At 43.5% G+C, this 12,936-nt stretch overlaps 4 protein-coding genes across 4 annotated transcripts; 2 read left to right on the top strand and 2 right to left on the bottom strand.

The window, feature by feature from the left end:
- Window positions 1-101: 101 nt before the first annotated feature.
- EAF02_011797 (uncharacterized protein) lies at window positions 102-3,255 on the bottom strand. The gene is made up of 2 exons (XM_038907844.1): window positions 3,120-3,255; window positions 102-2,993 (listed from the first exon to the last, which is right to left on the bottom strand). The coding sequence occupies exons 1-2, from the start codon at window positions 3,136-3,138 to the stop codon at window positions 532-534; spliced, it is 2,481 nt and encodes an 826-aa protein (XP_038752353.1). The 5' UTR covers window positions 3,139-3,255; the 3' UTR covers window positions 102-531.
- Window positions 3,256-5,143: 1,888 nt separating this feature from the next.
- Window positions 5,144-5,763, top strand: EAF02_011796 (uncharacterized protein; the record flags this gene model as incomplete). Its single annotated transcript, XM_038907843.1, has 2 exons — window positions 5,144-5,281; window positions 5,374-5,763. The coding sequence occupies 2 exons, from the start codon at window positions 5,144-5,146 to the stop codon at window positions 5,761-5,763; spliced, it is 528 nt and encodes a 175-aa protein (XP_038752352.1).
- A 261-nt stretch (window positions 5,764-6,024) lies between these two features.
- On the bottom strand, window positions 6,025-9,566 carry EAF02_011795 (uncharacterized protein). The gene is made up of 3 exons (XM_038907842.1): window positions 8,919-9,566; window positions 6,463-8,839; window positions 6,025-6,416 (listed from the first exon to the last, which is right to left on the bottom strand). Exons 1-3 carry the CDS (start codon window positions 9,006-9,008, stop codon window positions 6,196-6,198), a joined length of 2,688 nt encoding a protein of 895 aa, XP_038752351.1. The 5' UTR covers window positions 9,009-9,566; the 3' UTR covers window positions 6,025-6,195.
- Window positions 9,567-11,730: 2,164 nt separating this feature from the next.
- EAF02_011794 (uncharacterized protein) lies at window positions 11,731-12,936 on the top strand (the record flags this gene model as incomplete). The annotated part of the gene is made up of 2 exons (XM_038907841.1): window positions 11,731-12,125; window positions 12,198-12,936. The coding sequence occupies 2 exons, from the start codon at window positions 11,731-11,733 to the stop codon at window positions 12,934-12,936; spliced, it is 1,134 nt and encodes a 377-aa protein (XP_038752350.1).

Genomic DNA, 12,936 nt, shown 5'->3' with positions numbered 1-12,936 from the left:
GTTCCTCATCACTCGTTATTCATCACACTCCGCACACACAATCAACATATACCTAGACAAAATCTTCCAACGCACAAGCACAAAAAACAACAAATCCCAAATAATAGTAATACTGATAATTCATTTGTGTGCTTCCTAACTACTGCAAGCTAGCTACCAACTCCGCATACTAAATAACATCTGGTGTGCCTTCTCCGCCGATATTCCAGCTGCACCATCATACTTTTCAAAAGTATGAATACCCATGGTATCTCTTCCTGTTAATCGTCCTGATTCATCTGTCCCGTTCTGCCCACCAAACTGCTCTTGAGCCTGATTGTCACAAGACGATCATGAAACTCAACGCACTTTGAATCAAATTCATTCCCCAAAATGAAAAGTAAACAAGCAAGCTAATGAAAGCAAGCTACTCAAGAAAATTCATCATTCCAGAAAAGAAGAACACAAAAAGCCTTAAAAACTCCCCACGCTCCATCTTAGCGTTAAACCATCCATTTATTTGCCCCAGCTCAGAATCCGCAACACAACCACTTAATAAGGACTGTTAACCACATCTTCTCTCCCCAACTTGTATCTTCCACTATTGCTACCTCCAATTCTCGCACTATCTCTTCTACCATTGCTCCATCCAACTTTGTGTGGCGTTGCAATACTTTCTCTTGTTGGCTTCTTGAAGGTTTGCTTCGCTACCATATTCACTTCATTTGGCAATGCCACAATAACATTCTTATCACTACCGTATTTGAAATTATCCGCCTTGACTTCTTCAGCATAACGTTTAATACTATAAGTATCCTTGCTGCCTCTCAAGATCTTCTTCATATTCCACGTTACGATGAAAGGACCAGTAGCGGTGATGATAGATGTTTCGGTGAGCCCCTCTCCGGTATTGAAGCGAGCTGGAGTGAAAGAAAGAGGAACACCAGTTTCATGTTGAAATTGGGCGACGTGAGCTGGTGTAAGACCAAGACGACGTGGTTGAGGTTTCGAGTCTTTACTGAAAGATTTTTCAAATCCGAGTTTGCCTTCATTCTTACCATCTTTTTGAAGGGCGTCAATGAGAAGAAGATAAGTACGACAAGTAGCCAAAACCCAACGACCATCGGCACTGACATCTAGACCAATGATAGGTTCACCAAGAGCTGGAATGTGAGTCTTCGCGTTGATGCCAAGACGATCGAACATACGGATGTCACCCTTGTTACTAGCGACGGCGATGTATCCCTTTTCTGTGGTAGCGGCAGCGGAGAAATCATTTTTAGAAACGTATTGTTTGAGTTCAGAATCGACAAGTTTGTTGCCTGCAAGACGAGGATCGATACGATAAAGAGCATTTCGAGAAAGACCAAGGAAAGTCTGCTCGCCTGTCATTTGAGAGAATTTGCTTTCGGGTGCAAAGGTGTTGACAGGAATATTATCATGAACTTTCCATTCATCAACAATCTTTCCATACTCCAAATCCATCCTGTAAAGCGAATTTGGATTGTTTCCATCTTGAAGAATCATGTTCGTATCCTCAGCGTGAAGCATAACTTTCTTTGGATGAAAGAGTTTGCCGTTTGGTGCTTGGACTTTTGAAATATTGGTCGAGAACTCCAGATTGTTATTAGGTGTATGCTTGAAGACACCAATCTTAGATCCTCTAACAACAAACGATCGATCGTGTTTGTATCCAACCGCAAGTTGTGAATTAACATTTCCATCATCGTCTTTGGTGACAACATCATCATCTTCCTCATCAGAATCATAATGTTCGCTTCTTTGTCCATCGTCTTGATCCTCGACTTCCTCTTCCTCTTCCTCTTCTTCCTCATCGCCCTCGACAAAATCTGGAGCGTCCTCCATAGTGAGATCCTGGAATGCCTCGAGAACATATTCTCTCTCATCTTCCTTACTGTTGTTCCACTTAATTTCATTCAATTGTTCCCACAAAGCTTGCATCAAACCTTCCTGGAATCTTGTCACTGTCTCTTGATCTTTGAATCGAAGAAGCCATGAATAAGCTTGATGATCGGCTGTGTAAGCGTTGAAAATGAAGGAGAGGTATTCAAAATTGAAAACTGGATTAATATCCGCAATCACAGCTTGACCCAACCAGTCTCTATCCTTGCTGCTAAGTTGTAACCAATATTGCCAATTTCCAACCTCGGTAACCGTTGCTGTAACCTCGTCATCTTGCTTCAAAAATGTTCCAGAAATGAAGTCGAATAAATGTAATTCGGCAGTTTCCTCTGCCAACACAGAAATAGCCTCAGGATGCTTAGCAACAGCCGGTGCCTTCGTTGGGCTCTTTTCAACCGGTGATGGACTTCTGGGTGGCGCCCTTGATCCTCTTGTAACTGGACTCATGGTTTCCTTTAATGCAGAATTCGCCGTACTTCTAGTAACTGCCTGATCGATAGCCGGGAACGATTGTACAGGACTCAAACTTAGAGGGCTCGTAGGTGGACTAGCATGCGGAATTGGGTCTTCTTCTTCGAAGGCAAATTGACTCAACTCCTCCTCGGTCGCGGTTAAATATTTTCTCCTGAATTTTCTCTCAAATTGGCAATGAACAGCTGTAAGTTCAAATGATTGAACCTGACTATTCTCTATCGAAACGTCGCAAACAAATTCGTATAAATCGCCCGCGTCACCGCTCAAATCTCTCCAAGCAAGGACTTTCTCACCGCCTTCGCGAATTTCCGACCGAAAATGTAAACTTTCGTCTAAGAGGAATGTTTTCTCGTCGCGTTCCCCAGTCAAAGCTGCAGTGCCGTCTTCGTCGTCCGCAGCCTCGTCGTCCAATAATTCTTCTTCGCCTTCTTCGTAGGCTCTTTGAATCACAAGCTGATATTGAAAATCCTGACCTGTTCTTCTAATCCTCGCTGCTGCGTCGCGGAATATAAGTTCGGAGTATCCTTTGGGTGATAGGGGTCGAACGAGATAAAGTTGGCCTTGGGGTAGCTCGATCAAAGATTCTTTGGATGTATCACCAAAGATCAATTTACCGACTGTTGTATATGTTAGATGCTGTTCGCAAAAGAAGTTGTATATTCAGTTTGCGCTTTGCTGATAAAAAGCTTGAATGAAGATCGAATGAGGGGTAAAGTGGAGGGGCGGACTATTTATTTACACACCATTTCTTAACATAAACATCCTGCTGTCTTCGTTTGCAATCAATAACTTGTGTCTTTAAACCCTATCTCTAAGCTCAAAAAGGTGATGTGCTCACTATCAAAAGAAGGTGGTATTGAATCCAAATCTCAAAGAGAAGGGGAAAGTGTTTCTTATATTTTTTTAGTATCACAAGGCAAAAAGAACATGATGGTTGTAATAGGTAACCTCAAGCCGTAGAGGTGCACAGCCTCGCCTTTAGTCTAGCGTGTGCATGTGACTTTCAACTATAGTATTTTGTATTCTACTAATTCTTTTTAAAACTAATCAAAAAAAGAATCCATTCATTTTATTCAATTAGAAACACATAGACGCATTATATGATTAGTGTAGGTAGTCTTATTAGTTATAGATATCGTAGACTGAACCGATTATGAATTTGCTACTACTACTACTGTTACCGGTACATACCGATTGCTCATAGCGTGTGCATTGAGGCGTTCGTCACATGATAGGAAAAGAAGTCACTGTCAGAGGTCCTCGCCTGTGTAAACCAATTAAAAGACCGAAAAGAACAAAAATGGGTCAATCCATGTTGATACTAGTAGACTCCCTAGTTTTTGTGGTGATCCACGAGCCACATTAGCATTAGCCACATTAGAATTAGCCGTATTGCCTAGGTAGTATTAGCGGGACTCACTAAGTAGCCTTCAGCCCTATATTTCTTCCCTTGTCTGTTCATCAACATTGTATGAACGTAGGTGAGGTGAATGACTTCAATTCAATGGCTACTGTATCAAGCTTTAAGCGAATACAAAAGAGACTAACTCTTTCAATAGTGCCTATATAAGACCTACGACTTTTTATACATAGCTAACTCTTTAGACTGAATATAATATAGATATTTAGAATCTACAAATACATGAGTACTCCGTCTTTTGTATCCTTCTCAAACCAACAGTTAAAGAACTGAAATCCTGTTTTACTTTTAACTCACTCTTTTACTCTTACTATTGTAATTCTTTATGTATATATTCATTCATTTTCTAGGACTTTCTTTCCTGAGAAGTCTTACTGGAAACTTGATTTTGAAGTTTTGAAATAAATGACGCTCCGCTGGCCCTCCGGGGGCCACTGCCGTGGAGGCAGACTATAGAAAGAAAACGAAGTTTCATATCAAATGAGTACTAGATATTGGGACATATCCAACCTTCAGAGTAAGTACATGCTGAACCATTAAAATATTTCAAAAGTACCTAGTACGTACATATAATATAATACAACAGTTATAAATCTTCAAGCCCTCCCAAGTATGCTCTTCCGAAGTGAAGGAAAGCATACTTCTGCTGCTTCTTCTTCATGTCACGGTGGAGATGGAGATTAGACGAACTGTTTGTTCAACCTTGCCTAGGTACATAACGATACCATTACTTAACATAACCTTAACACCAGTACCCTATCTCTCTTTACATCAACAATAATATCGCGAAACCCATAAACAATCCTCTCCCCATGTATAATAGTGTTCAACTCTAGAAAAAGACCGTGTCGCCATAAAACCCCAGATACCTACCTAGTAATTAATTTCAACAAAGGAGATAGATAACCCAGACAATTCCCAATTTCTTGCTCTACTCTCCGTACAGTAAGGCAGAAACGTCATATCCATCCATAAGGTTATTATGGTGGGGGCTCGGGGGTTCGCTCCTTTCATGAAAGCAACGCCACAATTATCGCTGTGCAAGACAGTCTTAATTCCAACCTACCTAGTGCAAGGGTCCATCCATACCTACATACAGAAAACTGCGTAACCTTACCTACACTGTCGAAACAAAAAACCCAAGCACCAACCAACCAATCACCCCCCACCCACCCTCGGAACCGGAAAAACTCACCTTCCCCTCTCAAAATTATAACTAATAATTAATTATACAAACCAGTCCAGTCCAGTCCAGTCCAGCACAATACAATCAATCAATCAAGCAATCCAAACACCTCGAAGATCCCCCTCCCGCATTACCCATTCCCCAATCCACAAGTACCCAAGATGCCCATCCAAAAAACAGTCAAAGCAGCTGCCCACGCCTCGCGGCAAATAAACGCCGTCGTCGTATCGAGCGGTCTCATGGAAAAAACCGTCAAAGTAAGGATCGGAACCCAAATATGGAATGAGCATTTGCAAAAGGTATTTCTCCCTCTTCCTCCTCCCTCTCTCTCTCTCCCCCTCTCTCTCCCCCCCCACAACCAACCAAACTAACCCCCCTCCCCCCCTCCCAGAAATTCAACTCCAAAACCCACCTCCTCGTCCACGACCCCCGCTCCTCCCTCACAACTGGCGACATCATAACCATCACCCCGGGCCACCGCACCTCCAAAACCGTGCACCACGTCGTCTCCTCCATCATCGCCCCCTTCGGCCGTCCCATTTCCGAGCGTCCCCCCATCCCCACCGCCGAAGAACGCATGGCCGAGCGCGAGCGCAAGTTAATGGCAAAGCATATTCGCAAGGGGAGTTGGAGTCGCTGGGGCTTTGAGCGCGATCCCAGGGGGATCGAAGGGAGTGAGTGGTTTGTGGAGGGCTTTGCGGAGGGGAAGAAGCCAAAGGATGAGGTGATTCAGGCCGAGGAGTCGGCGAATGGGAATGGGGAGGAAGTAAGGCTTGTGTAGGCAGTGAAAAGGAAAATGGATCTGGAGATGGGTGCATATGCAAAATTTGGCGTTCAAGGTGTATCACATATCCGTGTGCAGGAAGTGTATGAAGATGGGATTGTATCATAAATATCATGTATAAAGAATGACATGGGAAATGAGCGCATCAAGTAATGTTTCTATGGAGTACGTTAAGGTATGTTTCGTAATGGCAATCAACCCAGCTTTTATCACACAGGACTCCATGCTCAAGACTCTGAACTCCCGATCCCGCCTATGCCCTCCAGCTATCAAGAACCTTTCCATGCACCTCCCGGATTCCTTAAACCCATGACCCTATTGTATACCGAGCCCCAAATCCATCCAAAAGCTAAAATATTGATACACCAAGTCATATACATATACACATGCCATTCAATTATTGCCTTGACCTTGACCTTGACCTTGACATTAACCTCCACGTTCACCAAACTCCCTTGCCCAATCCTCAAATTCTTGTAGTCCTTGCTTGCTTACACTGGGTCTAATATTGACTAAACTAGCTTGGAAGTCTTCAATTTGCATTGGTCGAATATCATCCATGGTCATTTCCAAAAGCTTTTCTCCGAGAGATCGTAGAGGTCCCATGGCCGCATCTTTGGCCAATGCCGTAATATCAGATCCCGAAAATCCTATTTATTGTTAGAAATATTCAACAACGAACTTAACAGAACTTACCATCGGTCAATCTGACCAACTGATCAATATCATCTTCTTTCAACCCATGCTTTTGATGTCCCAATAAAGTATGTAATTGCTTGGCTCTAGTCTCATCCTCAGGTAGAGGAATATACTGCCTTCTCACGAATCTTCGTCTTGCAGCTTCATCAATTGCCCAAGGCAAATTTGTTGCAGCAAGTACTAGTACTCGACTAGCATCCCCCCTTTCCTTTTCCTTGTCTGTTTGTTCCCTACCAGCTGCAGCCCTTTGTAAATCACTCCACTGGATAAGGAATTCGGTCTTAATACGCCTTGTGGCTTCATGCTCTCCTCCAGATCGTGCAGAAAGAAGAGAGTCGATTTCATCGACAAATATGATACTTGGTGCCAGTGCTTTTGCAAGAGAAAACAATGCTCGGACAAGTTTTTCGGACTCACCCAAGAACTTGCTTGTCAAACTACTAGCCGAGATGGAGAAGAAAGTAGACTTCGACTCGGTGGCGACCGCTCTTGCTAACATAGTTTTACCAGTACCTGGGGGACCAAATAATAGCATACCACGGGCTGGTTCGCGAAGGCCCATAAACAGATCCGGTCGTAGGAAAGGATAAACAACAGCTTCTTTGAGCGCATTCTTGGCAACATCCAGACCAGCAACATCATCCCAGTGTACCTCATCACCTTGAACTACAATCTCATTAAAAATCTGTTTAGCAGCCCCTTCATCAACCCCTTTCGGCAAATTCTTCATGAGATGTTCGACTTTCTCCTCCCATGCACTCTTAATCCTATCCGTGGCAGAGTCATTAGACTCTTCAGACGTTGGGGTTGTAGGATCGACAAGTATTGGCGATACCACCTGCTTTTGCTTCCTTTTAGGCCGAGTTCGCAATTCTTCATTACTGGTATCATCATTCGCACTCTGAGACGAAGTATCATCTCCGTGTACTCGCCTAAGTTCCTTCCCTCGTGACTTTTTGTTATCATCTATACGTCTTGGTGAGGAAGTGTTTGCAGATACTGGTTTTCTTTGTAAGCGATTTGATGATGTTGAAAGTTCGGCGTTCGAATCTACTCTGGGAGCTGGTCTCCGACGTTGAGGTACCGGTAGGTTGTCTGGGTTGCCTTTCTTGGCAATCGTATCAGGATACTCTTGGAGATACGTCGGGTATTTTAATGGTTCAAATTTACCTGGGTGTCTTGAGTGAGGTGGAGGTGGCGGAGGTCCCTTCTTGAGCTGCGAGAACGTGGAAGCAGAAGGTTCGGCTGGTCGTGGTTGTAACGATGGCCCGAGGTTGGGCTCAATAGGTTGTGGTATGAGTGGAGAATCAAGTCCAATCACGTCTTTCATGGTAGCAGTGGTGAGAGAATGTCCAGCAACGGCACCTGGTTGACCTGGATCTGTTGGAGGAAAAGGATATCCATTTGATTGACCTGTAGCTCCGACCATATCGTTCAAGCCTGTCAATAAATCTGGTGGTGATTTTCGCGGCGGTCGTACATCTGGTACCAGAGTTCTTGTTGTGCTATCAAATCGGACTGGATTCGGAGGCACTTGCTTCCCTTTGATTGGATCTGAAAAGCTGGGCTTATCACCAGGTAAGTTTGTTGTACTACTGTCAGTCTCCGGATCTTGCGAACGGCCCAATTTGTCCTTATCTTTCCCTTTTCTGCCCATTGTATTCCATGCCAGGGTAGCAGCTTTATTCGTTATAGGATTCTCGTCCTTCTTTCTGTTTGAACGAGAACTTTTGCCTTTCTTGGAATCGCCGGATCTTAATGTTTGAAGCATTGTTCTTCCTCCTTTTTCGGGACTAGGACTTCTTGATTCTTTCGACATTTTATGTTGTGGTGCAGGGACTGATGGATGAGATGTTGGAGCGGGCGGCCTCGATGATGCTGTTGGCAATGCAATCGAAGAACTTGACATACTTCTACCACCGCCAACAACCGCCATCTCCGAACTATTTTTGGGGGCCATCGAAGGTCGTTGGGGTAAGGGAGGAGGGGTAGGTTTCGGCAGACCATCGTAATTGACCGCGGGAATTGTACCCTCCCCGATTGTATTACTCATACCTGTTATAGCAGGGCGTTGAGAATCCGAGGAAGCGCGTGAAGACTTCAAAAATGATTTGAGCCTTCCACTCCCACTGCCGCTGCTAGTTTCTCCCGGTGGTGTCTTCTCTCCGTTGTTCTTCTCTTCCCGTGAGGCTTTGAGCGCTTCCAATAAATCGACACGTTCTTTGCATTGCATTTCCATCGACCTCAGACTATCCTTCAAAGCCTTTTCGGTTTCTGATTTGGGTGTATAGCCTGCGGGAACTCGATATGCATTATGATAATAGATTTGATCGAGAGCCGACCGCCATGATCTTAAAGCTTCTGCCTCATTACCCTGTGTAGAAATAGAGTCATTAGTACTTTCTCTTTCCAACATCGAGATTCTCCGGATGAAGATGCATGTCTATACTAACCTGCCCTTCGAAATATACAGCCGTCGAACAAATTAAATAACACTCATCGTATGTCTTTTGCAGCGATGAAGATTGCTTGCTTCGCATCATGACAAAGATTCTCGTTCTTGCGATAGTTCATTAATATCGTCGTTGGTAGAGATTGTATTCGAGAGTACGAGTATTTGATCAAGAATAATGGTACAGTTGTTGATATGGTGAGGTCTCGTGTGTCTCTGGTCGTTCGCAATCGATAAGTGATATGTCCGATGTAGAAGTTTAAATCATGTGTTTCCCTTTGCGGATAAGGCTCGAGGCTGTGACGTAGGTAAAATGCGAATGTTGGGGACCGGATTTTCCAGATGGATTTAATTATTGTTGTTGTGAGTATGATTACCTAGTATTCCATTTGAACATTTGAACATTTGAACACCACTCATCTATTGCTCTCTACCTGAGTAGTTTGACTCTAGAATAGACTCGAAAAATTATATACAAGTTACAAAAAGTTGATAAATTATTCGCATCTACTCGTGGTTGTTTGTTGGTTGGTACCTACTTGTATCCATCAAGATTGATTCATGCCAGCATGCCAGGAAAATCCTAAAGAACAATGGCGCCAATGTTCATGTACGAGGATCGATTTAGGGTTGCATTGAGTGGGCTATCGTTGCCGATCTTACGATATCTGACGATAGAGGGGCATGGACGGCGGCCCCCAAGAGAGATATCAGACTCTCTTCTTTCTACTCGACTACACACTTTATGGCACTTTACAACAGAAGAGATCATCGGGATTTCATTGGTAGAAGCTGATACTCAGTACATAAATCAATTTCTCCAACAAACTCGAATTCTCCCCCATTCTTGCCCAGATTGATTCCCAACGACAATTGTCATTCTTCGTACGAAGGACTCCATCAAAGCAAGGTTATATTTAGTTCACAGGGGGTCTCGGCACCGGTATATCGTAGAACCTGGAAGGATTACGAGCATCAGCAGCGCGTCGACCTTACTCAAATAGGTGTAAACTACGTTACGCTAGTAAAATCCCATTTCCATATCACCATCTTTATCAAGTTGGAATGTCCAGGTCCACCAGTTCAATTCGTGATCATCAACCGCAGTCTTACTTTGACCGATTGATTTCTTTGAACATCTACCCAGGTTAACATCAGGTTGCGATAAAGATTGTATTAACATGGATGTCTCCTGACAGAAAACGATGGATTGCTAAGATGATTCCGGATATCATCTAGAAAGTAATCGGCTCGCAGTGTATCCACTCGAAGTCCGTTGACGCCAAACAACAGACTCCGATATATTTTAGAAGGTAATTGGTTCGCAACTGTAGCATTCCGGCTCGCTATGAACCTTTATATGTACTTGTCGAGTACTACCTCCAAAAACTCTTGCCAGGTATAGAATCTCGAGATAATTACAAGCTATGTTCTCCCTATGATGTCACTCTCTTTGACCATGGTACCAGCCTCTCTCGTAGATGTTCTTTTGAGTCTCCTCGGTAAGCTTCTCCGACATCTTTATTCGGTCAATTGATCCACGATAAAGCACCACGTTGGCGCGTGAAGAGGTTGTCGAGCCGTTTACCCCTTTGTTGGTGGTGAAATATCAGGGAGCGCTGTGGCCTGGGGTACAAGCTATGTATGCTTTCAAGCATGCTTTAATATGTACCTAGTATATAGCATGTCTATCACCATATACCAGCTGTCATTACAATACATTGCATGTAGCCATCCAATGTGCATTAAAGTTGTCAATGATGTACCTTACTAGACAGATGGGAGGATCTGTAAAGGAGGAAAAGACTAGAACTGTGATGTATCTCCCTCCGGTATCTTGATAACGGTAGGAAGATTGCTCACGGCCTTCACATGCTTGCTCTGTCAAATCCTTTCCAACCTACTACGATTTGAATCACTTCGGTACAGAACAAGACTGATGGTCAGCATTGTAATTGACAGTGCAGCTATCCGACCGGTTTGAAGTTCGACGTTGGCAGGTTCAATTCCATGAAAGGAATATGTGCTGATAAACATAGACAGATTTCTGGCGAAGTTCAAAGTAAGTTGTGATCTCACATTGTAGAAAACACCCTGTGACGCAGATGAGTAGGACAATTCAAGTAGAGTGGTCAAATGAATATAATCCATCTCACAGTTCTTAAGTCTAAAGGACTGACTAAAAACTCGATACGAAATACATAAGTGCAGGATGTAACATCACATTGCTTCATGACTGAAAGTGTATGGATGTGGATATGGATTGTGTGTTACGTGAACCAAAGTACAGCATGTATCTTCCCGCATACTTGGGACGAGATCCCGAGATATCAAGATATCAAGTTTAGTTTGAAAGTCTACGATCTCGAGAAGTTGAGCACCTAGAGAATTTCAGAAACTTGGGAGCCAGAGCAGATTTGATACAAAGTTTGGCAGAAAGATCAATGTTTTTAAATTCGGATATCTACCCGTATCTTCTTTATTGGACTGTATCTTTCCTCCAAATATGCGTGGTTCGAAGGTCCGGGAAACCCGCTTTCAACCTTGGATTGCCATGACGGGAAGGTGCATCTTCTCGTTTGAAGTTTATTCAGTACTTGAGATTGCACCACCTCACTTTCGTTTTCATTCCATTTCAATCCAAAAGTCTTGCGCATACTTCACTTGATTGTCCAGTTTTTGATTTTGAGTATGAAATAAGTCATCGTACAGTAATTACGACTCACTGGCGCGGCCCGTTCTTTCCTTTGACATTTCATGACCTACGTCCATTTGATTCTTTTTCGCCAGATCAATCTTCTTCAACTACCACAATGATACACATTCGCGCTTTTCCCTTCACTGTCCTGTGTATCGGCATTCTCCTCTTCATCGTCTTCCTCAATACATCGACACCTTCCTACTTGACACACTATTCATCCGACCTTCTTCAAAAATACAGACCAGTCGCACCAGTTCATGCATCCTCCGATATTTCAAACAGCACACTTGGTTTTCAAAAGATCTTTGCAGTGGGCTTACCGGAGCGAAGTGATAAGAGAGATGCTCTCACTTTGATTAGTAGTTTGACAGGATTCAACATCGAATGGGTAGATGGAGTGAAGGGAGAAGCGGTTTCGGATAAAGCTGTACCATATGGTGCTGATAGAGTGAAGTTATGGGAGTCAAATTTGGGAAGTTGGAGGGGGCACATGAATGCTGTTCGGAGGTATGCCTTTCTTTCATTTTCATTCACTTCTTTCTGATTGGTATAAAAGCTAATGTGCGTCTGCTCACTTAGGATTGTCGAACAAAATCTCACAAGCGCATTAATCTTTGAAGATGATATGGACTGGGATACCCGTTTAAAATCTCAACTCGTTACCTTTGCAGCCGGTTCCAAATTCATTCAATATTCCTCCACTACACCCTCAAATCTTGTTTCTCCCTATGGTGATAATTGGGATTTACTCTGGCTTGGTCATTGCGGCGAAGTATTCCCCGAAACTCTCGACGAATATAAATCGCTTTCTCCCTCCTCTCCTGAAATCGCACATCTCTCCCGCAAATATATTATAACTTCCGATCCTACTGTCGCACCTCCGATGCATTTCAAAGGATTCCAAAATGCCACACAAAATCCCTACACACGATGGGTTCACATAAGTGGAGGTCCTATCTGTACTTTCGCATATGCGCTGAGTCAACAAGGCGCAAGAAAGGTACTCTGGGACTTAAGTGTGGATAAATTAGCAGGACCGTTTGACAATGCATTAGCAGGATTGTGTAGATGGGGACGGGATTCAAGGAGACTGGGAATGAGATGTATAAGTGTTACGCCAGGGCTCTTTCAACATCATAAAGCCAGAGGTTGGATAGGTGGAGATTCGGATATTCAAAAGGTGGGCAGTACGAAGGAGGATGTGAGAGAAAAGGGGGTTACGGAAAATGTGGTTTGGAGTGCGAGGATGAATGTAAGGGAAATGTTGATGGGAGAAAAAATTAGGGGGCAGTGGGATGATGAGGTGGGAAATAAATGA

The sequence above is a fragment of the Botrytis sinoallii genome, assembly GCF_014898435.1.
Source record: "Botrytis sinoallii strain Bc 23 chromosome Unknown BSIN_036, whole genome shotgun sequence".
Lineage (NCBI taxonomy): Eukaryota > Fungi > Ascomycota > Leotiomycetes > Helotiales > Sclerotiniaceae > Botrytis > Botrytis sinoallii.
This window is presented reverse-complemented; position numbering and strand designations above follow the sequence as displayed.